Source organism: Centropristis striata, chromosome 5 (genome assembly GCF_030273125.1).
Source record: "Centropristis striata isolate RG_2023a ecotype Rhode Island chromosome 5, C.striata_1.0, whole genome shotgun sequence".
Classification (NCBI taxonomy): domain Eukaryota; kingdom Metazoa; phylum Chordata; class Actinopteri; order Perciformes; family Serranidae; genus Centropristis; species Centropristis striata.
The window spans coordinates 8,306,911-8,331,642 of NC_081521.1; the positions used below are offsets into that span (position 1 = coordinate 8,306,911).

The 24,732-nt window shown below is 37.4% G+C and overlaps 1 protein-coding gene across 1 annotated transcript in view; it reads right to left on the reverse strand.

Moving 5' to 3' along the window:
* Positions 1-959: 959 nt before the first annotated feature.
* Positions 960-24,732, reverse strand: part of LOC131971386 (copine-9-like) — a 158,731-nt gene continuing 134,958 nt past the window's right edge. Inside the window, exons 19-22 of the mRNA XM_059332809.1 lie at positions 21,559-21,661; positions 20,224-20,281; positions 10,293-10,366; positions 960-1,527 (exon numbers count right to left, since the gene is read on the reverse strand). Coding sequence (XP_059188792.1) covers positions 1,345-1,527; positions 10,293-10,366; positions 20,224-20,281; positions 21,559-21,661 — 418 coding nt within the window. The 3' untranslated portion in view covers positions 960-1,344. The remainder of the gene's footprint in view (positions 1,528-10,292; positions 10,367-20,223; positions 20,282-21,558; positions 21,662-24,732) is intronic.

The window sequence follows — 24,732 nt, forward strand, 5'->3', positions numbered from 1 at the left end:
TAAGGGTTCTTCTATGTTTTATTTGAGGCGTCTTATTCCTTATATCCTCTTATATTTTGACAGTCTTCTTGTAAATTCTGTGGTGGCTTGGAACAGCGTTGAAAATTCTGACAGTCGTGTAGACCCTGAACGCATCATTAGCAGCCGGACTCTCTATGTGCACTGCAATGTAAATAGTCTAACTAACGGAACATTAATCCTCTGTTTTACCAGCGATGTTTGATCACTGTGATCACTTCCTCCTCGTCCCTCTAAAACAGCAGCTGAAGGTTGCAGCACAGCGCCACTGTTTTAAAAGCTAATTTAATAATTTACGTGGTATCAGATCGGTGCCTGGACTCCAGTACTCGCCGATAGCGATGCAGCATTTTGGCACTATCAGAGCAATTTCCAATACTGGTATCGGAATCGGAACAACTCTACTTAAAAGAGCCGGCTCTTTGAACTGGATCACTAGTCTACTGCTCCTTTAAAGTTGCCTTGATGAATTTATGTGAGCCACTGAGGCAGCTCGCACTGCTGACAGTGATGGTGATGGAAAAACTCAACAGGTCAAACTACATAACTATGAATGAAGTTATGATGTAATCTGTGCCTGGTGTCTCGCCTTCTGTGCCCCCTGAGGAAGCTCGCCTTGAGTTAGACAACCCCTGGATTCAACTAATGGTTTGGCAGTTCTGCTTTCACTTTCAGGAGATTTGGCACAGCTGGCTGATAATGACGAGGGTAAAGTATAAATCACAAACACCTGTCTCATGATGACCAATTACTCCAATGGATTACAGTGGAAGCTTCGCCAAAAATACCCCCAAAGCACTGATACAAGCTGGCGTATATTGCTCATCAAGAGCTCTGCTTTCATTTTGGGGACTAGCTTCAATTTAGTTTAGTGCCTTGCTCTTCCTGGGACTCCTGCCAAATGTGACTACTGTCAACAATTGCTGAGGACAAGGACAAATAGAAAAACTTTTAGTGCAAAAACATGTCTGGTGAGGGGAATTAAACAGACAAATTCAAGAATGAGGAGCGAGGGACTGTCACGGCTCTGTCTCACCGCTCCGTCATACAGGAAATGAAAGGAAATGCTATAACAGGGTGAGTTAGAGAAGAAAAAGATGAAGAACAGCAGGTGAGTCAGGGATGAGCGCCCGCTGCGTCGGTGTGATTCGCCTGTTTGGCTTCACTGATGATAAGAGAGGGAGAGGGCACGCCACGGGTCCATCCTTCTGCTCCGTTTAAACTGACAAATAACTATATATGGGAGGTGAGAGCAGATAAGCGGAGGGGGTGAGAAAGAGAGTCAGGGTGGAGAGGCAGAGACGAGTGGACGTAGCTGTGTCGGGGTCAGATGTGCCGGTGGAGCGCCGGCAGCGGCGAGGAAGAGAGGGCCGGTCGCGGTTCGATCCCTCGGCTCTTCATAAAAGACAGCAGCTGGTCGGGGATCTCAGCCAGGACGTCCTTCGCCAGCCGGGCCATGCTGAGGACCTGGTTGCCAGATCTGTCGATGTAGTCTCTGAATGGAACAAACTGGAAGGAGGGATAGATAATAATTTTGATTTTTTAAGATACTTTGTATTGAAACAGGGACCTCAGCCCTACACACACTGTGATAAATGATTCTGTAGTAATTTCATATATATTACAGCATATTTTTGTTAGTGTATTTTACATTAGATTAATGTATTTAAAGAAACTGTAAGAAACACGGCGTTTCATTGGTTTCATTGTTACTGATTTAACCCATTTATCATTTTACCGTCTTTTACTGTCATGGTTTAGCAGTCTTTCACCGTAAAATCTACATACATTTTTATAAAAACTACATGTTTTTGGGGTTTAGCTTAAAGAGGGCATATATATCTACCCATAGAGGTCAATTGACCCTTTTGAAAATGAATGTGCCAGTTTTCCTGTATCCGAAATTCAACTTAACTTTGGAGTGTTATTTAGCCCCTTTATGAAAATATGTCATGACATGTTTGGTACCAATGATTTCTTAGGTCTCTATATGATTCCAGTATATCAAATGTAGTGTTTAAACTGAGCCCGCTAAAGTCGTTGGAAGACAGTCTTAGAATTACACACCATGCTTGAGAGAAATTGGGCACAAAATGCATGAGAGGGAGCAGAGCTGGAAAGTAATGACACAAGGGGAGAAAAGTGCTTTCTTTTCGATCTCTCACTGGCTGCATCAGTGATGGATTTTAAAACTTATCTCGCTGTCAACGATTTAATTAATGACCGCCATGAGCGCAAGGGATGCTTGCCCCCACTTCTTCACAGTGAAACCCCTTAATCATATTCCCATCAATTTCATTGTGATGACAATTCGTGCTTCCTACTTTATAATGCCTGACAGGACATTGGGCCACATTCACCAACTGGTGTTAAGAAGGAAGTTCTTAACACCTTCATACAGATTTCGTGAAGATTCTGGGTCAAGACCTGTATTTGATTCTTTTGTCTTCTTTCTTCAACACAAAGAAGAAAGGAAGATCAAATCTCTGTCTCTGTACATTTAGATATGAAAACTGCCATTGCAATCAAGACATACTTCACAGACACAACATGTGTACATATTTTGTTCAGAACCCTATAATTATTACACTTGCAGAAACTGGTCACAGGTACATGAAGTTTACATCGAATACATACTATAAAGATTTTACTTAAGGAAAACTGTCCATTAAATTTTGGGGGTGAGGGAAAAAAATGATAGAGAAAAGTGTCACAATATTTTGTGTGACAATACTGTCAATACTAATAGTAGTGAGGAATAGTTTTTGTTATATTAATATTTCAAATACAAATTAGACTTTTTGGTTTAATCAAATTAGTTGCTTTTCAGCCCAATAGACAGTGCTGAGTTTAGATGGTTTGTTAAATTTAATTTTGATTTAACAATAATTTACTTTAAATTCACAAGCTGTTGAAGGGACTTGGTTTTTTTTTAAATGCATTGTTTAAAATACATGTACAGTAGTCCACCGTATTTTATACAACGGCTTATTAGGGCCAAGTATATATATATATATATATATATAAAAATAATACCAACCCAGGGGAGGGGGGTTATATTTCAAGAAAAAAGCTGCAAATTAACAAGATTAAAGTGGTAAATCTGCGAGAAAAATGTCACAGATTTACGAGATTTAAATTGACAAATCTGCAAGAAAAAAGTTGCAGATTTACGAGATTAAAAGTGGCAGATTTACGAGAAAAAAGTTGCAGATTGATGAGAAAAAAGTGGCAGAATTCCGAGAGTTAAAGTCACAGATTTATGAGAAAAAAGTGGCAAATCTACAAGAAAAAAAGTTGCAGTTTTACGAGATTAAATGTGGCAAATTTACAAAAAAAAAGTTGCAGATTTATGAGAAAAAGTGGCAATTCTAGGAGAAAAAAGTTGCAGATTTACAAGATGAAAAGTGGCAAATTTGCAAGAAAAAAGTTGCAGATTTATGAGAAAAAAGTGGCAATTCTACAAGAAGAAAGTTGCAGATTTATGAGAAAAAAGTGGCAGAATTCTGAGATTTAAAGTCACAGATTAATGAGAAAAGTGGCAAATCTACAAGAAAAAAAGTCGCAGATTTACGAGATTAAATGTGGCAAATTTACAAAAAAAGTTGCAGATTTATGAGATTAAGTGTGGCAAATTTACAAAAAAAAGTTGCAGATTTATGAGAAAAAGTGGCAATTCTACGAGAAAAAAGTCGCAGATTTACGAGATTAAAAATGGCAAATTTGCTAGAAAAAAGTTGCAGATTTATGAGAAAAAAGTGGCAAATCTATGAGAAAAAAAGTTGCAGATTTACGAGATTAAAAGTGGCAAATTTGCGAGAAAAAAAGTTGCAGATTTATGAGAAAAAAGTGGCAAATCTATGAGAAAAAAAGTTGCAGATTTACGAGATTAAAAGTGGCAAATTTGCGAGAAAAAAAGTTGCAGATATTTTTGGTAAAAAAGTGGCAAATCTACGAGATTAAAGTTGCAGATTTATGAGAAAAAAGTGGCAAATCTACAAGAAAAAAAGTTGCAGATTTACGAGATTAAATGTGGCAAATTTACAAAAAAAAGTTGCACATTTATGAGAAAAAGTGGCAATTCTACGTGAAAAAAGTCGCAGATTTACGAGATTAAAAGTGGCAAATTTGCGAGAACAAAGTTGCAGATTTATGAGAAAAAAGTGGCAAATCTATGAGAAAAAAAGTTGCAGATTTACGAGATTAAAAGCGGCAAATTTGCGAGAAAAAAAGTTGCAGATATTTTAGGTAAAAAAGTGTCAAATCTACGAGATTAAAGTAGCAGGTTTATGAGAAAAAAATGGCAAATATACAAGGAAAAAGTAGCAGATTTATGAGAAAAAAAGTCTGAAAAATAGTGTTTTGTATTAGTCAAGGAACTCATAGAATCTGGAGGTTCGGTACGTAAATCTGCAACTTTTTTTCTCTTAGATTTGCAATTTAAATCTTGTAAACTTTTTTCACAAAACACTACTTGGCCCTAATACACCGTCGTACATTTTTACTATGTAGACTGTAATATAGTTTGTCTGACAGTGCTGGTCAGTCTGTCTGCTTGACAATCCTGACAAAACTTTTAATATCATAAAACTATCACATATTGTGATAATATCATATTTTGGGGTCTCTGGAAATTCCCCTTTCTATTAGTTTCTGGTGTATAAGTGGAGGTCCATGTGGACAAATATGACAGGAAAATGATGAACGTCACTGCAGTAAAGTGCATTCATCATATTGAATCAGAAACAACACAAATGCATGAAAAGGCTTTTTTTCTGCTACAAGTGTAGACATCCTGATTTAATTATTGTCATAATAAGGTTAAAGCCATTTCAAGGATTAATGTAAGTGTGTTAACTTTAATAAGTGCTCTTAGTGAACTTAAAACAAAGAGGACAGGAATATCTTAGCAATATCAATACAGCTTTTAAAATGAACATAAATGACCCTGGTATTAACCTGGTGTGGGGATCAAGCTACATATTTCATATCTTATTTTTCATCATCGTAACTGTATCAGAGCACACAGAGAGATTAAGTCAAACCTTTTAAGGATGCCAGAATATATTGATGTTTTATGTTAATTTAGGCCATATGGTATATATGGTAAGGTTGTAACCAAACTGGATATTTCTTTTGCAGTAAATAGCCACTGCCACTTTGCTAGAACTACATTTTTGCTATCTTATATTCTCAGACGATTCTTTTAAACATCTATACATTTAGCATTTTAAGTGCTCATTTTTCATTGTACCCTATGCTCTGCCAGATGACCAGCCAGTCGTCTCCTCTTCTATACTAAATCTGCAAGTACATGGTTATTGTTATCAGGGGCCACTGTATTTGCTTCCTATTTGTGTTGTACTATCGCACTCTCTAAAATTACTATTTTCTGTTGCCAGATCAGTTTTTTATCAGTCTCTATGGGGTTGCTGCTTGTTCTTCATAAAACCCACTGCTAAACAATTTATGAGCTGCTCTCTCGTGGACTTTAAAAATAATGATGGATGAAGTGTCTTTGAGGGCAGATTGTTGCCAGCTTTTATAGTGACCAATAAAAAATGTTTTCCCCCAAGGCTTTAAGTGCACTTTTTTAGTATTAATATCGGCTTATGTTAAAGAGATTGCCTTCTATTCAATAAAAATATACATGACCAAAGGTGTAAATGTCCTTGGTTCACTTTGGAGTGAGGATGAACTCTTTAAAATGGAAAAAGTTGCTTACCTACAGTATGTTATATATTAGATGTAAAACGTTTGCAGTAGATACAGTTTCGGATGAATAAGTACAATACAGGCACTCTAGGATATATAAATCCATTTACTGTCAAAGGAATGCAGAATCTGTTGGCAACAGGGCAAGGTTTAGCTATTGGAAGCATTCTGGTTTCTGTTGGTAGTTTGATTAATGTTAATGTTTGAGCAGGCTTTAGATCAGTAGTTCTCAACCTTTTTGAGTCGCAACCCCCAATTTAACATGCATGTTGTCCGTGACCCCCGCTCACTGAACACAATCTCATGCGCACAGTTCAGATCACCCAAAAAAAGAAACAAAATTACCAAAAAAAGGAAACAAAATGACAAAAAGACACAAAGTTACTTAAAAAAAGAGATGCAAAATGACCAAAAAAAGAGATGCAAAATGACCAAAAAAAGAGATGCAAAATGACAAAAAAGACACAAAATGACAAAAAAAGACGCAAAATGACAAAATAAGACACAAAATGACAAAAAAGACACAAAATTACTTTAAAAAAGACACAAAATTACTTTAAAAAAGACACAAAATGACCAAAAGAGATGCAAAATGACAAAAAAAGACACAAAATGACCAAAAAAAGAGATGCAAAATGACAAAAAAAAGACGCAAAATGACAAAAAAAGACACAAAATGACAAAAGACACAAAATGACAAAAAAAGAGATGCAAAATGACAAAAAAGACGCAAAATGACAAAAAAAGACACAAAATGACAAAAGACACAAAATGACCAAAAAAAGAGATGCAAAATGACAAAAAAGACGCAAAATGACAAAAAAAGACACAAAATTACTTAAGAAAGACACAAAATGACCAAAAAAAGAGATGCAAAATGACAAAAAAAGACACTAAATGACAAAAAAAGACGCAAAATGACAGAAAAGACACAAAATGACTTTAAAAAAAGACAAAATGACTAAAAAAAAGACACAAAATGACCAAAAAAAAAGATGCAAAATGACAAAAAAAAACGCAAAATGACAAAAAAAAAAACCCAGAAAATGACAAAAAGACACAAAATGACTAAAAAAACACAAAATGACAAAAAATGTTTTGTTCAAAATGATTTTGCGACCCCCAGAAATCATCTCGCGACCCCAATTGGGGTCCCGACCCCAAGGTTGAGAATAGCTGCTTTAGATGAATGCAGGAGAGCAAAAGAGATGCAGTGAATTGCCCCAATGCAGTCTCTGTGCCCAACAGCTATCATTTCACAAAGATTCACTCCGAGCACCACACAACAACTCTACTCCTTAAAGAATTGTCACTAGCACTTATTGCTGCACTAATGGCTCCTATTGCATTATACCTTGCATTATACCTTGGGGTTGGGCCCCAATTGGGGTCATGAGATGATTTCTGGGGGTCGCCAAATCATTTTGGAAGTCAGCTCTGTCTCCACTGTGTTAAAGTGTTCATGTGTTTTTGGTCACTTAATGTCTTTTTTTGGTCATTTTGTGTGGTTTTTTTTTTTTGTCATTTTGTGTCATTTTGTGTCATTTTAGGCCATTTTGTGACTTTTTTGAATCATTTTGTGTCTTTTTTTTTATCATTTTGTGGTCAATTTGTGTCTTTTTTTGGTAATTTTGTTTCCTCTTTTGGTCATTTTCTGTCTTTTCTGGTCATTTTGTGTCTTTTTTGGTCATTTTTCGGGGTCGCGACTCAAAAAGGTTGAGAACTACTGTGCTAAATCACTAAATGTAGATGTAAATTTAGCTTTTTATTAGCATTTTTTTTTTTGGAAGAGAAAGTATTGGCTCAGATATCCATTCATTATCTGTTGTCCAGACATCTAGGCTAAAGCGTTGTCAAACCATAGCCCATGGGTTCCATTATGGCCTGTCCCAGTGCTTGAAGTTGGCCAGTACTAATGAAGGCACAACGAAGCTTCATAAAGCAATTTAATTTTTTTACCCCACTAGATGGTTGTCTTGGCTTAAAAAAGTTCTTGAATAATGGGGATTGAGTGTGTTTTCAGCCCTCTGTTGAACAAAGAGCGCCATCTCTTGGGCTTCGTAAATAAAGTAAATGGTTTACAAAGCTTTGTTGTCCCAACACTAGTCAGTACTAACCGGCAAACGGTATCACTTCTACATTGGCGTACCTCATAGACTGTATCAATAATGGACGTAGTCACCATGATGTCACCCATTGGTTTGTGGCCCGTTTGTGCATTGAATTTGACGTTACACTCATCGCCATCATGTGACGCCATCTTTTTTTCAAAAATGGGGAGCAGACCATATGACGTTACCCAGAAATTAGAAATCAATACAACCACAGTGCTTTTATTTTGAAGGCGAATTACGTATAAGTTACCCGAGTTACCTAGGTAACCTTGTCAAAAACGCCTATTGTTTTTTGCATAAAGGTAATAAATTAATAATTAACAAGTTAATAAATTCCTTGGTCACCTTGTGAATCCACCATAAGAGCTACGAGGTGGGAAAACAATAACAAACATTAGCATTAGCACTTGAGCAAACAAGCACTTTTACTATAGTTAAGACAACAAATATAGCCACTAATATATATGACAGAAGAAAATAAACTTTAACAAACCTTGTTCCCCTGTCAACCAGCCACTAAAGAAGCCTTTTGATACTTTATATCAACTTTATATGAATTATGACGCACTCGTTATTATGTACCGTTAGTTTTTCATTTAACCGTTCCACCTGTTATTTCCTGTCACTACCTTTCAAACCGTTTCACAGTGGACAGCACCTTTTCAAAATAAAAGCATCACAACATTGTAAAACACCTAGAGAATGTACAAACATGAAAAACAAGCTATATAACACAAAAACACCAATAGGAACTTTGCTAAAGGTCATTTACAGTTGTGTTTAAAATAGCTGGAAACATGAAATAGTGATTGGAGTATTTACTACTTTTTACTGCTATACTTGATTTACTCCACATTAACAGTCTGATCATAACATGTGTTCCTATCAGTAGCAGCTCAAAACCAGATAATTTACTGTATTTCATAAAGCGGTTAAATTAATACTGAGCAGAATTTAGTTCAGAGTTTTTGTCCAGCCCCCGTAACCTTCGTGGTATTGGTCATGTGGCCCCTTGGGAAAATTAATTGTCCGCTCCTGCTCTAGAGGGATCTGATCACTGATTAAGTCATTTTGTTAGAGAAGTTAGTTAGGCCTTTTGTTTGTTTGTTTTTCTTCACAGGTAGTTTAGATAGGCCTTCTTTTGTATTGTATGTATTTCAACTTTCTTTTGGTACAATCACTTGTCCCATCCTCGCCCACCTAAGTGTGTCTTTTTTTGTTGCAATAAAGCACTATTGTTCACTCCACTTTGACTTGTTTGATTTTATGATTGTCGTGTTATTGTCTGCTGGCCGGGTTTGGTCAAGTGGACGTAACAACGCCTCTCTACACCTCAACCTGACTGAGAGAAGCTGCTGCTAATTCATGTTAGCATTAACTGGAGCATTAATTGGGATTTTAGTTTTGGCTAGCAAAAAACAAAAACAAAATGTACGTTACTTATCTAAAAAAAAAATTAACAGCGACTCCTTGGAGTGTCTGTTAGTTCAATCGAACACTGAACAAGACATTTTTAATGAACAAAATGTTCCAATAAACTGTCATTAAGTGAAAATACAGTGAAAGGGTCAAAGTTATGAGACGAAATTGGATGGAAACACGAACAACAACAAACAAGTTCATGGTGTCTGAATACGCATTGTTCTGCTTCTCTCCTGGTGACGGCTCACCTTGTTAGAGACCTGTCAATCAAAGGTAGCCCCGCCCCAAATCATACGATTCTTTATCTTCTGTTTTCTTCTAAATGGAGCCATTATTTACACTATTAACATCAAATTGTCTTGAAGAAGATTTTTTACTAGTGATTGAGACCATAGTGTTGTCCTTAAAATTCAGAGGTAATAAATCAAGTGAGAAGTTTTCTCATTTTGCATTGAAATAAATGGACCGAAATGCTTTTGCAGCCGCCGTCAGTGCCCCCTGTTGGAATATTCAGTAGAAGGCAGTTTAAGGCACTTCCTGGTTTGCCTCCCTGCTCAGACCCGGAGGTTGTCGCCTGGATTGAATCTCAGATTTTAGGGAAAGTGCACAGACTTCTCCCCCCTTCAGTAGAGGGATGTGAAAATCTCTCTCTGGTGACAAGTCAGTATAGTCAAGGTCAGACATTTGAGACATTTTGATGAGAACGGATCTGACTGTTCCGTTGAATTAAAAAAAAAAAAATCCATTGTGAGACTGACCTTATATTGGTGAGTGTACTCTTCAATTGTGTGGAGAGTAAAACCAGAATAATGGTATCATACCCTTGAGCACGGCACTGCGTTTATTCAGGGACCCACAAGAGATGGGTGTTGTATATTGTATGAGGCAGTTCCCAGTGTGTGTTTGAGTGCATTGTGAATGTAAGCTTTCCTCCTCCAGGGGGAAAACTCCTCTGTGTGGCTGCTGTTGACAGATGTATGGTTAAGTTTAACCTGCAACATTAAACAGAAATATGATAAGTACCTGTACAATGTCTCTCTCAGCAAGACGTCCTCTGGAGGACACTCTCACCTCATCTCCATCCAGCTCCTCCATAGCTAAAACAAGAAAAAGCGACAGAGAGAGCATGACTCAATACTGGAACCGCCAAGGGAGAATTTAAAGAAGGTACAGTATGCTCTTTTGTATGTGCATAACGTAATTGCTGAAGTGGAGCACAGCATGGGGAGTAAGAATAAGTATTCAGCAGAGAATTGTTAGGACACTTTGTGCGTTAATAAATGCCATTTCATATGCAAAAAAAAGGATGCATAATTACACAACAGGTCAGAAAATGAAAATAATTCCGGCCACTCATAGGGAAAGCTCAATAGCTTAACAGCGTAGCTGCAGCAGCCCTTACAGACTGCCATTTCAACTGTGGCCAAACATAGAAATTGGTGCCTGCTCTAAAATTGCACTCTGATGGAGATGTCATTGTGAGAGGTCTTCAAAAACAGCACCTGTACAACAGTGTATATCTGGAGTCGCTCTGGCAAATGCACAAAACCGCCTGGAAAGGTGGCTGAGCACAACGTGAGGTCAAATCAACAAACAGACGCACACATGACCAGACGAAATTACAGCACAGACACTAGAACTGACAGAATAATAACTGAGAAGTGGAGATTAAAACACTCCTCCTGTTCAGAAATGGAGTACACACACAAAAGACAAGAGTCTTTTGAGAGTGGACTATCATTCTAAAGCGTCCAAGTGAGGACCTCTGTTTCTGGTTATTTTGAAAAGATTTTTTTTTTTTTTTAAATAAAATGTATATATCTTGTTTTGTTTCTCATAGTACTTCAAATGTGCTTTAAAATGTATTAAGGTGTTTGAAAAAAGGGGACTTGAAGCCTTGATTGATGTCTGCCTATCAGCGTTTATTGCCTTTATTGTTTATTGCCTTTGTTTCTTTCACAAATGGGTCATTTCATTTCAAAGTTATCAATATTTAAACATTTCACACACACACACACACACACACACACACACACACACACACACACACAGGGTGGTGTAGACATACACATACATTCCTATCTTACCAACAGTGGACTATCATTCTACAGCAACCAAGTGAGGACCTCTGTTTCTGTCTCTGTTTACACAAACACACACACACACACACACACACACACACACACACACACACACATAAAGAAACTCAGAGGTGCTATTAAACCAGTTGGACCTTATGAACCCAAGAAATGCCTGAGTGCTTCCTCTACCAATCCCACCATTCGATTGCTTAAACGAGTAGAAAATAATGGGCCAGCTGACACAATGATGAGGAGTTAAGTCGTCACACCCTGTTGAGCAGTAACAGACTTCACAAACACACACACACACACACACACACAGTCCCAAGTGAAAAGCAATTGATCTATGGTCTGTAAAATGTCTGCACACTTGACTCCATTGACTTTCTGCATCAACTCTCCAAGTGGAAAAGCATACTGGTGTATATGAGAAACCAATTATGATACAGCTGCTGAAGTGCTTTCCTCACGAGTCCCATCAAGTCAGGTAAAAGCCAAGGTCAAAGTCGAATGCTGCCTTTTATAGAAAATACCATACACAGTACTTGAGTCTTCACAACGTCAAGGTTGTTTAATGTAATTTACTTAGCATTTAAAATATATTCAGGACACGAAGCTGCTCCTTCCTGTGGTCGGCTCTCAATTCTGCTCAGCTATTTGCCTTATTAAATGGTAAGCAAGTAAGTCCCAGAATTGTTCAAAGAATAAAAAAATATACAATCAGCATTTTTGTAAGAATACATATATTATTGGTGCATTGGTGAGGGGCATAAAACGTGAACAGGAAACCTTACAGTGGCTGTCCATCGAATTCAGAGTGTATCGATTGTGTGCACATGGCTCTCAATGGTGGTGGCTAAGCCGGAGTTTACCAGCTAACGGTGCTAAAGACACCACAAACAGTTCTAAAAACGACAACAGTGAGGAAAAACAATGGTCCAACTATTTGTCCATACGGCAATAACTTGCAGGAAAGAAAAACACTGGGAATAACACTGTCACACCGTGGTGAGGTCTTGGGTTTTTATGTTTGGTCTCGTCACTGCTTTTATTTTGAAAAGTAACTCTCCTCTCGTTTCAGATCACCTGCCCCTCCCTGTGTGTGTCACCTGCCTGAGTGTCTCCCCTAATTACCAATTGTGTTCACCTGGTGCTCCCTCCCTCATGTGTTAAATAGTCTGTGTCTCCCTTGTCCTGTGCCAGTGTGTCGTTTTTCGTCTCGCCAGCATTTCCACAGTTCTTGTCATCGCCACAGTCATCTGCCTTGCTTCGTTTTCAAGTTTGTTCTCCTCGTAAGAGTGATTTTCTTTTGTAAATTTTCACAGCTTAGCTGCTCCCTTAGTTTGTTAGTTGTTTAGATTGCCGTTTGTTTTTCCTCCTTAAGAGTGATTTTGTGTTATCTAGTTTTTGCCCTTAGATCGTTCCTCCATTTTACGGAGTGATTTTTAGTTTAGTCTTTTTCCCTGTTTAGGTTTTTCCTCCCTTTTGGAGCGCCTTTGGTTTATTAGTATTTTAGTTTGTCCCTTTTTCCCCCCTTCCCTTGTCTAGTTGCTTGTTCATTACCCCATAGGATAGTTTGCCCTGAGTTTCAGGATAGGCAGGAGTTTTGTGTTTTTCCCTCTTTGTAGGGATTATTATTGTTAGGTCCTTTAGACTGTTAATGTTCATAACCTTTTTGTTTCCTCTGTTCGGGGAGTTCCTCTTGCTGACTAAGTACCTAAATAAAGTGCTTTTGACATACTCTGATATATCTCTGCGTCTGAGTCCTGCTTCGAGCCCGGCCTGACAAACACTGATTGGCCAAACCTGCCCGATGTATTCTGTTTGGAGGATCTGAATTTGGAAATCTCCCTAGAGCCAAGACTGCCGTCTAGTGGGGTCAAAAAAAGAAATAAATTGCTTCACGAAGATTCGTTGTGCCTTTATTAGTCATAGATTAATTTGAAGATGTAATAAAATATCAGACATATAGCAGTTTAAAAATGCATCACATATGATTTGACAAACACAGAATATGAACAACAGTCTCAGTCTCTCTGTACAGGAAAGCTGCTTGATTAAGATAGGAGCAGCTCTGATTTAGGAAACTCCACTGCACCATTTGGAACAATAACAGGAAATCATGAGAACATTAGGTATAATAGTACAAAGCAATAGAATACTGCTGTTCAGTCCAAGGACCTGTTTGTGTATCTTGAGTATTGTATCTATCCTGCCAGTTTGATCTTTGCTACATTTATATATAGCAAGAGAGCATCTCCTTGCCATCAGAACAATGGAGCCCTGAGTTTTAGTGCCATCACTGGATGAAGCAGCAACCTTGTAATATTTATTTTGTAATCGATTCACATCACATTTACGTAGATGTGATTCTTGAATGAGAGCAATGTCTATATTCTTTCTTTTTAAATAGTCCAGGAATTTAGCCCTCTTGACCGGCCCATTAAGTTATTAAGTAAGAAATTATTGAAAGTTTAGCCATTCTCAAAGCCAGGGCCGGTTATTCCTACAGGCCACCAAGGCGGCTGCCTAGGGCGCCAAATTGGCAGGGGGCGCCCCCTTGTGGCGCCCTTAAGCATACATCTTTGTTGCTTGAATTCGCGATTAGGAAGGCTAGGCGTGTTCCATTGTGAGCAGTTGGTTGTGAAATACCATAGTAATTTACACTTTGGTGTTGAACTTTGGTGGTGAAATACCATACTACTTTACACTTTGATGGTGAAATACCATATTACTTTAACCTTTGATGGTGAAATACCATAGTACTTACATTTTTACATTTCTTAATTTTTTATATTTATTTTTATTGCATTTGTACATTTTATTTATTTTCAGTCTTTACAATCAACAGATCTGTGTTTTCTCATTTATTTATTCTTATTTTCAATTCAGTTGTTGTTGGTAAAGTTCCAAAGTTTCTAAAAATTAAAATGTTGAGACCATTATATTGCCTGTATGTAGTTCATGTATCAAATATAAATGTACATTTAAATTTCATCCTTATGTTTATTTTTATTGCATTTGTATGTCTACATTTTATTTATTTTCAGTCTTTGCCATTCTTAATTTGATGAAGATCTGTGTTTTCTTATTTATTTATTCGTATTTTCAATTCAGTTGTTGTTGGTAAAGTTCCAAAGTTTCTAAAAATAAAAATGTTCTGAGACCATTACCTTGCTTGTAGTTCATGTATCAAATATTAGTGTACAGCATAATACATATAACATAGTGTACCTATATCAGAATGAATACATGGAATGGATGTGGTTCGGGGGGGGGTGCAAAATCTCAATATCGCCTAGGGCAGCCAATGGGCTAGAACCGGCCCTGCTCAAAGCATGTGTGCATATTAAACTGTCCCCTACCAGATCTCTTCCATGAGATTATACAATTGAAAGGTGTACTCTTGAGTCCAAGCAAGGTGTGATAGAAACATAAAAAATAAAATAAACCCCCATTCCCACTTAGACCGCAAGCCCCACCCCCTGTTTGTAAGATGCATGGCCACATCAAACGCAGTTCGCACAAACTCCAGTCAAGCCCAGCCCACCCTGCCTTACAGAGTTTCTGCAACAGGTCCCATGAGTCCTTCATGTTAAACACATATCAATATTCCAAAGGCAGACCACAAGGATTTCTAAAAAGTACAAAAAACAAACCAACCTAGTTGCCGTAGGCTAACTGCATATTAGCTTGTTGTCCCTAAATATTAATTGTAAAGCCAAAACTTACGTAGCCTTATCTAAGCAGCCGGTGCACTAGTCCATGTCTGATGAGCCCGTTGCCTGTTGCGGAGTGTCCAGTGAAAGTGTGTCGTCCTTTGGGCTTTCACCAGTCGGAAGCTGGTCCAGCCGCAAAGCATACAACGGGGGTGTGTCGCCACTGTCGTCAACGCCCAAGTCTCGGCAGAAATCGGCGGCATCCTTGGCCGTAGTGAAGGTAAATTCGCCACCTCTGTGGGATACTCTCAGCGTAGCAGGATAGATGAGAGAGTTGGAAATGCCCTTAGCATGTAGCTTGCGCTGTACCCCTACAAACTCGAGGCGACGCTGGATGGTAGATGGACTATAGTCCGGTTTGAATCTTAATGTTGTCTTTGAGTCACGAATCGCTTCCTTTTGCTGCACTGCTCTTGTGCCTTGAAGAATTGCTTGGCGGTCCTGGTACCTCAAACACTTAAATGTCAGAGTGTGATTTCCTTTAGCATTCCCATATATGCGATGCGCCCTGTCGATTTCAATGATGTTTTTATTCTTTAGTGCGGGTATCCATACCGGCAGTTGTTTTTGAAGGAACGCAATCGGGTCATCCTTTTCCCGGCCCTCTTTGAGTCCAATGATGCGTACATTGTTACGCCGAGACCGGTCTTCCATTTCGGCTAGCTTAAGTTCAAATGACTTTTGGTCCTTGACACAGGCATTTACAATGTTTTTCACCTCTCTATTGTCTCATTAGGTTTTATCCATTCGTTGCATCAGGTCCTGCACACTTGTACCCTGCCTTTCCAGCTCTGTCCTGATGTGTTGTAGTGAAGTATTAATTTCTGATAGTGCTCCCTTAACGGCATTGTGGACTACCGATTCGAGCACGCTTTGCTGCTTCTCTAGGACTTGAGCAATAACTTCCTCCATGCTTAACTCTGCACTAGCATTATCCGACGTATTAGCTGCTTTCTGTTTCTCTGCAGACAGTTTAGACGGCAACGACCCAGTCTTCTTCGTCTTACTACTCATCTCACTTGATGAATACATAAACAAGTAAAGCGGTTCTGGGACAAATGTAGTGAAACAGACCCTATTTTTACTGAAAAAACAGAGGTTGGCGAGGAGCCCTAGTTTTCGGTGACCATTGCGGTTGCTGGTCACGTGACATCTCCAGTGTCCATAATCCTGAACTATCCCTTTAAGGTATTGTTTTAGATTGGGCCTTATTAGGGACCGAGCACTAACGGTGCGAGGACCCTATTGAAATTGGTCCGTTTATTATTATTCTTCTTGTTGTGATTTTTGAATTGCCTTTTTTTTTACTTTATCATATTCAGAACTTTACAATTTTTGGAATATACGTCAATCTCCCGTGAAATTTACGTATTCTGGTATTCGCGGGAATGGACCTTGCAAAATGACTCACTAGCGCCCCCTTGAAATTTTCAAAAGAGCCTCACAATATAGGATTTTTTCACCTAGAGACACGAAATTTGGTCCATACATATATCATGGCAAGACGCACCAAAAAGTCTCAAGAACCCATACCCTAAAACGTACAGGAAGTCGGCCATCTTGGATCGAAAATGGCGTTTCCTGCTGTTTTGGGCCATTTCCACGTTGCATACTTTAACGAACTCCTCCTACAGATTTCATCCAATTCTCTTCAAACTTGGTCAGTAGCCTCACAAGGCCTTTGGGATCAAAAGTTGTATAAATCTTTACCGTCGGTCACACTATGTGGGCGTGGCATGGCGGCAAAATATGGCGTCTCGCCATAAAACACGAGATTGTTATAACTTTTCCATTCTTTGTCCCATCTGGTCCAAACTCCTCATGCTTCATCAGAGTCTAGCCCTTAACACTTCTACATAATAATATTTCATAAAGCCCCGCCCCTAATGCTTAATCCACGCCCCCTTTCATCAAATGATCACGTTGCATACTTTAACAAACTCCTCCTACAGATTTAATCCCATTGACTTCAAATTTGCTCAGTACCATCACAAGGGCTTTGGGATCAAAAGTTATATAAATCTTTACTGCCTGTCACACTATGTGGGCGTGGCATGTCGGCAAAATATGACGTCTCGCCATAACACAAGACACTGTATAACTTGACCATACATTGTCCAATCTGTCCCAAATTTCACACACGTGATTAGGGTCCAGCCCGGAACACACCCATGTGTCAATATTAACACACAGTCATAGCGCCCCCTGCTGGCTACAGGAAGTCACATGTTTTATACTTAGCCCTCGCAGTAGGCTTCACGTAGAGACACGAAATTTGGTACACACCTGAATCATGTGAAGACATACCAAAAAGCCTCTTGGACCCATATCTCAAACCCAACAGGAAGTCCGCCATCTTGGTTCGAATATCGCACAATTCATAATTTTTACCCATTTCCACGCTGCATACTTTAACGAACTCCTCCTACAGATTTTATCCAATTGACTTCAAACTTGGTCAGTACCATCACAAGGCCTTTGGGATCAAAAGTTGTATAAATCTTTACCGACGATCACACTATGTGGGCGTGGCATGGCGGCCAAATATGGCGTCTCGCCATCTAACTGTATAACTTGACCATACATTGTCCAATCTGTCCAAAATTTCACACACATGATTAGGGGCCAGCCCTGGACACACCCACGTGTCAATATTGACACCCAGTCATAGCGCCCCCTGCTGGCTACAGCAAGTATTATGTTTTACACCCCGAGCACAGTGGTAGGAGACACGCCATTTGGGACGCATAGGGACTCCCCCGACGTGCCCTACCCCGACGTGCCCTCCTCCGACGGCTCCACTCTGCGAGGGCCCGTTCAGTACTGCTTGCAGTCCTAGTTATCTTTATGGTTGGTGTCTTTATGGACAACTTTTTGTCCCATTTAAGTTGTTTTTCAGATTCATTTTTGACATGATTGTTTAAGATATGTCTATTTTTATTGCATTTTGTGTTCATCTCTGATATTGTTTTTAATTAATTGTTATTATTGTCTGTCTTGGCCATTTAATAAATAAATAAATAAATAAATATGTTTTTACTCTGAATTTTTTTTTCCTGGTTTAATAAAAGTTGAATTAGAAAAAAAGTAAAGGTAATAAAGTTATCCTCATTAGTTAGCTACCTATAGCTGACTAAATCTGCTAGTGACAGCAGTCATTACAGGTGGCAAAATCAGGATTCCCAGTTCGAGATGTGACGCCTGCTTTTGTCAACTTTGGTCTGAGATAAAAAAAAATGTAAAGTGGTAATTTTTGTGGTAAATTTGCCACCATTATCATTATAACTGCATGTGTGCTGTGTGGGAATGGAAATCATGACAGCAGTAGCAGCACTTACTGATGAGGGAAGAACATATCCTTCTCCACAGCGCTATCTTTCTGCTCACTGTTTGGTTCTTACAAACCCATACATTCCTGTTTTGATTCACACTGGACTTACATTATTCAAAGGCACACAGACATGATTCATGTTGAATGTTAATGATGCTCCATGTCTGCTGGAAGTGTTATGAAAAACTGAAAGCATTCATTGTTATCTTGATTGACGATGACAGAGGACACAAAGAGGTTGCATTCAATAACAGACAATCACTCTGTTTACAGAAGACCAAAACCTTCACACACACACACACACACACACACACACGGCAAGCTGTTCAGGAAATAGATAGATAGATAGATAGATAGATAGATAGATAGATAGATAGATAGATAGATAGATAGATAGATAGATAGATAGATAGATAGATAGATAAACCTGAAAATATATATTAAAATTCTGAGAAAGAATATATACTACAATCCTGAGAATATATATTGAAACCTGAGAATATATATTAAAATTCTGAGAATATGTATTAAAATTCTGAGAATATATTTTAAAATTCTGAGAATATGTATTAAAATTCTGAGAATATATATTACAATTCTGAGAATATATATTGAAACCTGAGAATATATATTGAAATTCTGAGAAAGAATATATACTACAATCCTGAGAATATATATTGAAACCTGAGAATATATATTAAAATTCTGAGAATATGTATTAAAATTCTGAGAATATATATAAAAATTCTGAGAATATGTATTAAAATTCTGAGAATATGTATTAAAATTCTGAGAATATATATTACAATTCTGAGAATATATATTGAAACCTGAGAATATATATAAAAACCTGAGAATATATATTCAAACCTGAGAAAATATTTAGAAACCCGAGAATATATATTCAAATTCTGAGAATATATATTCAAATGATGAGAATATAAATTAAAATTATGAGAATATGTATTACAATTCTGAGAATATATATTAAAATTCTAAGAATATGTATTAAAATTCTGAGAATATATTAAAATTCTGAGAATATATATTACAATTCTGAGAAAATATATTGAAACCAGAGAATATATATTCAAATTCTGAGAATATATATTCAAATTCTGAGAATCTATATTACAATTCTGAGAATATATATTAAAATTCTTAGAATATATATTAAAATTCTGAGAAAGAATATATACTACAATCCTGAGAATATATATTGAAACCTGAGAATATATATATAGAAACCTGAGAATATATATTCAAATTCTGAGAATATGTATTCAAATTCTGAGAATATGTATTAAAATTCTGAGAATATATATTAAAATTTTGAGAATATATGTTACAATTCTGAGAATATATATTAAAATTATGAGAATATTTATTGAAACCTGAGAATATATATTGAAACCTGATTAACCCCAATTAACAGAGGGTTGTGTCTGAAAACAAAATGATTCCAACTTTATGGGAGACCAAGTATTAAAGTGCTTAGAGATAATGTAACTGTTTGACATGATAAAAATGTGTCTTAATATTTGAAGATATTTACAGTGAATTATGATACCTGACATTTTTGACTAGTTGCCACCATCTTCCTCATTCTAATGCTGCACGCTTATTAATTGTTTTGTAGCTGCCTCCCTTAACCAGGTGAAATGTGAATTGTCATGAGGGGACCACCTCTGTGTTTGTTAATTAAGGGGCATCTCTATTGCATGACTTTGTCTTTGGTTGTGACTTCTGGTCCTCTCTATTCCTCATGTTTACTCATGCACACATGAATATTTATGGGCTTGTTACTATAATGGATCACTCACCATCAAACTCAGCAGGTCCAACACCTACGATAATTATGGACAGGGGAAGTGATGCTGCCTGTGCAGGAGACAAAAGGACAGACAATGAATATTATATATCAGTTTATTCTTAGGGTGCATTAATGCATCTGGAAGTTTTAGGTGAACAACGGCTTTCAAGACAGTTGAATTACCTACATATAGCAAGCATTGTCTCGAAAAAATAAATTAAATTTTGATTCAATCTTGTTATTCATTATTTTAATCTGAAAGGTGAGGCCATTAACCCTCTGGAGTCCATGAAAGCACCAAGTTTTGGCTTTTCCACAAGTTTCCATGTCACATTTAGTGCGTCAACCCTTTTTCAGCAAAGGTGAAAAACACCTTGACCAAGAGTAGTAACATGATTCCACTTTTTTTGCAGAGATTTTTCTAATTTTGCTGTGTACATTCAGCATTTTTAATGCGATCTTTTGTGGGTTTTTTTGTAATTTCTGGTGTTATTGGAGACTCGTTCTTACTCTTCTGAAGAAGAAGAGTAAGAACGAGTCGAATCGGCACAGTCCTCCTGCAGCAGTCTCTCCCAGCTGCAGAGCCGGAGGGGATGTTTACCCCTTAGCGTTCAGTCTGCTAAATGCTAACAGGCTAACAGTTAGCTCTGTAGCAGTACAGTGTGTATGTGCTAACAGGCTAACAGTTAGCTCTGTAGCAGTACAGTGTGTATGTGCTAACAGGCTAACAGTTAGCCCTGTAGCAGTACAGTGTGTATGTGCTAACAGGCTAACAGTTAGCTCTGTAGCAGTACAGTGTGTATGTGCTGCTGCTGCAGGAGGTGTTCACTTAGCGATCTCTGTTTGTTTACAACAAGCACCAGACACTAAAAACTGTTCCTATTGTTTGTTCAAAAGTAGTGCACACAGATGTTACCTAACATGATGTATAACTGTGATTAATAATCTTGATTACAATATTGATCAAAATAATCGTGATTATCATTTTGGCCATAATCGTGCAGCCCTAAAATCTCAATAAAAACATATATTTTCATCATACTGACTTACTGAATTCAATTTCTACTATATTTCTGAGGTATTACTTAACATAGAGCTCTGGGACATACAGTATCAAGATGCTTTTATCAGAGAAATCAACATTCTTGAGAAATATAATTGAGCTTTTTCCCCCCACACAAATAGAAGAGGATGCTGAGATGAACATTAGGAGCAGAAGTAGCTGAGTGAAAGCACCGCTGCTATCCATCAGTCTCTGTATGTTTACACACGCATGAGTGTGTATGTGTGTCTGTGTGTGTGTGTGTGTGTGTGTGTGTGTGTGTGTGTGTGTTTATTTACTCACATTGACCACAGCCTCTTTGGTCTGGACCATGTCAGATATCACTCCATCTGTGATCATCAGGAGGACAAAGTACTGAGAACCATCTGTAATCTCTGCTGCACAGCTGGGGAACGTGCACACACACACACACACACACACACACACACACATGCACACACACATAAACACAAATGTAGAAGTCTACTGATGAAAACACACAGCACTCTAACAATATTTCTCAGTCTATGGAGGCCCAGGATTTATAACAACCTATAACACACTGCAAAAAGGTGTGTCTAAAAACAAGATAAAAACACTAAATCTGAGGGAAATGATCTTGCTGCATGGACAGATAATTTACCTTGACAATATTTCTTAAATTAAGATTGTTGAATTTAGAAATGAGCATGTTGAACGCTAAAATAATAAATTAACTCTTTAAACAAGACAAATTAAAGCTGCAAGCAGTGATGAACTGGCCCGAGCAGAGTGACCTGATGATTATTTGTTTCTTACCAAGATAGAAAAAACTTTGATCATTTATCTTGTTGATATCTAGACATTTTCCATGGTTTTATTCATAATGATTTTGGTTATTGTCAAGAGTGTTTCCATGACTGTAGATGTAAATATGACTGAGAAAATACACAAATTCACCAAAAAAGACACAAATTCACCAAAAAAGACACAAATTTACGAAAAAGGCACAGAATGATCAAAAAGCAACGTAAAATCACCATTAAATAGACACACAATGAACAAAAAAAAGACTTGAAATGACCAATAAACACAAACTGACCAAAAATGTATGTAAAAATTACCACTAAAAAGACACAGTGATTGAATTAACTCTTAAAACAAGATAAATTAAAGCTGCAAGCAGCGATGAACTGGCCTGAGCAGAGTGAACTGCAAATTTTGTTTCTTACCAAGATAAAAAAAACTTTAGATTTAGAAGTGTTAGATCATTTATCTTGTTTTAAGAGTTAATTTCTTATTTTAAGTGTTCAACATGCTTATTTCTAGATTTAATCATCTAAATTTAAGAAATCTGGTCAAGGTAAATTATCTGTCCATGCAGCAAGATCATTTCTCTCAGATTTAGTGTTTTTATCTGGTTTTTAGACTAAACACCTTTTTTGCAGTGCAGTTAAGTTATTTGTCTAAACCTTTGACCTTCCTAAAGTTATGTTTGCCTGACTGAGTCACTTGTACGGTCTCTTCTTTTCTCCTGTCTGCTCTCCAGATGCTGAATTATAAATTACTTTGGGAAAATTCTCTGGTCCCATGATGACATCACTGTCTTCAGTAGTGTTAATTTACCAAACCCAGGCATGTGATTGGCAAAGGTCCAAAAAGTGGGGAAAATATCTGCTTCCACTCACACCACCATGCTCCTCATATAGGATGGAGTTTTTTATACCTCTTGAGCACCACACACAGGGCTCAGTATTAAGCTTTTTCATGCTTACAACCTATTAAAATTTGATATACTCTCTAATGAGGGAATGGAGAAGTATGAAGCCCTTTCAAGCCCAATTTTTCAGGAGCCCACTACAGTCATAGTAGCTTTTGTTCCCACTATTATTACTTAATTATCTCTTTCTCTATCCTATTTATTCACCTGTGTATTTTTTATTTGTATTATTTATGCATTTCATTGGTATTATTATTAGGAACCGAGCACTGAAAGTGCAAGGACCCTATTGTAATTGGTCCGTTCATTATTATAACGGCAAATGAATCACCTTGAAGAGGGCTTTATCATATTCAAAAACTCACTAAACACACACCAAAATTCAATCGTGTCAAAAATGTATGTATTTCATTGCTTTCAGAAATGGGCGTGGCAAAATCACCTACTAGCGCCCCCTAGAATTCAGCCCCTCACACAGGTTTGTTGTAGAGACGCAAACTTTGGTACATACATGTATCATGGGAAGACTTACCAAAAAGTCTCAAGAAGCCATACCCTAAAATGTACAGGAAGTCGGCCATCTTGGATCGCATATGGAATTTCGTCATTTCCATGTTGCATACTTTAACGAACACCTACAGATTTAACCCAATTGACTTCAAACTTGGTCAGTACCATCACAAGGCATCACAAAGTATTGAAAGCTTTGCAGACGGTCACACTATGTGGGCGTGGCATGGCGGCAAGATATGGTATCCCGCCAAAATATGGCATCCCGCCACACAACACGAGACCGTATAACTTGACCATACATTGTCCAATCAGTCCCAAATTTCTCTCACGTGATGAGGGTCCAGCCCTGAACACACCCACATGTCAATATTGACACACAGTCATAGCGCCCCCCGCTGGCTACAAGAAGTACCACACCTCGCCCGAGCACAGTAGTAGGAGACACGCCATTTGGTACGCGTAGGGACTGAGCCCACAACGCTGCGCTAGATTATCTGAAACTCTCAAGTAAAATATATTTTCTTTGTACTGTTGTCCATAATAAACTTAATTTGTCGATAATTCAGACATTTGTTGTGTTCAGTTGTGGCTGATTGTGTGTCTGGATAATTTATTTTGACTCTTTGAATCATGACTGGCAATTAATAAACAGGCCTTGGAAAGAAAGAAGAAGCTTTTTAATGCTTCAGACATAACTTGGGTGTCTTCTAGAGTAAAAGAGTGTTGTTGTCTTCTTTCAGCTTTTATATTTAGTTTTCAGTGAATAAACATTTTCAAATTGTGTATGTATTAAAAAATGTATTTGTATTTAAAAGTGTTCAACAACTCTATTCAAATATTTGTGTATTTTAGATTTAATATTATAAAGTACTGTTATATTTTATTCTTAATACAATTTTATCTCACTCTTTACATTTTACTTACACTTTATCACTATCTAGATAATAATTTCCCTGTAAAAAAATTATAATTTCTATTACTCTTGTCTTCACTTTTCAACACAATGAAGAAATACAAGGCTACACCTTATCACAGTCTGCTTTGGTTTTGAGTTGGATTTTGTAGTTACTGCAATTTTTATACAATTATTTATCTGAAGTAAAGCCAAATTAAAATCTAAAACTTTGTCACGTGATAAAACAGACATCAAGGAGTTGATGTTTAGTTATAAGTCATTTTTGACCAAAAATGTAGTTACTGCAGTTAGGCTTTGTAGGGCAGTATACTGATTATTATAATGAACCAAATTCCAAGTTGGTGGAAAT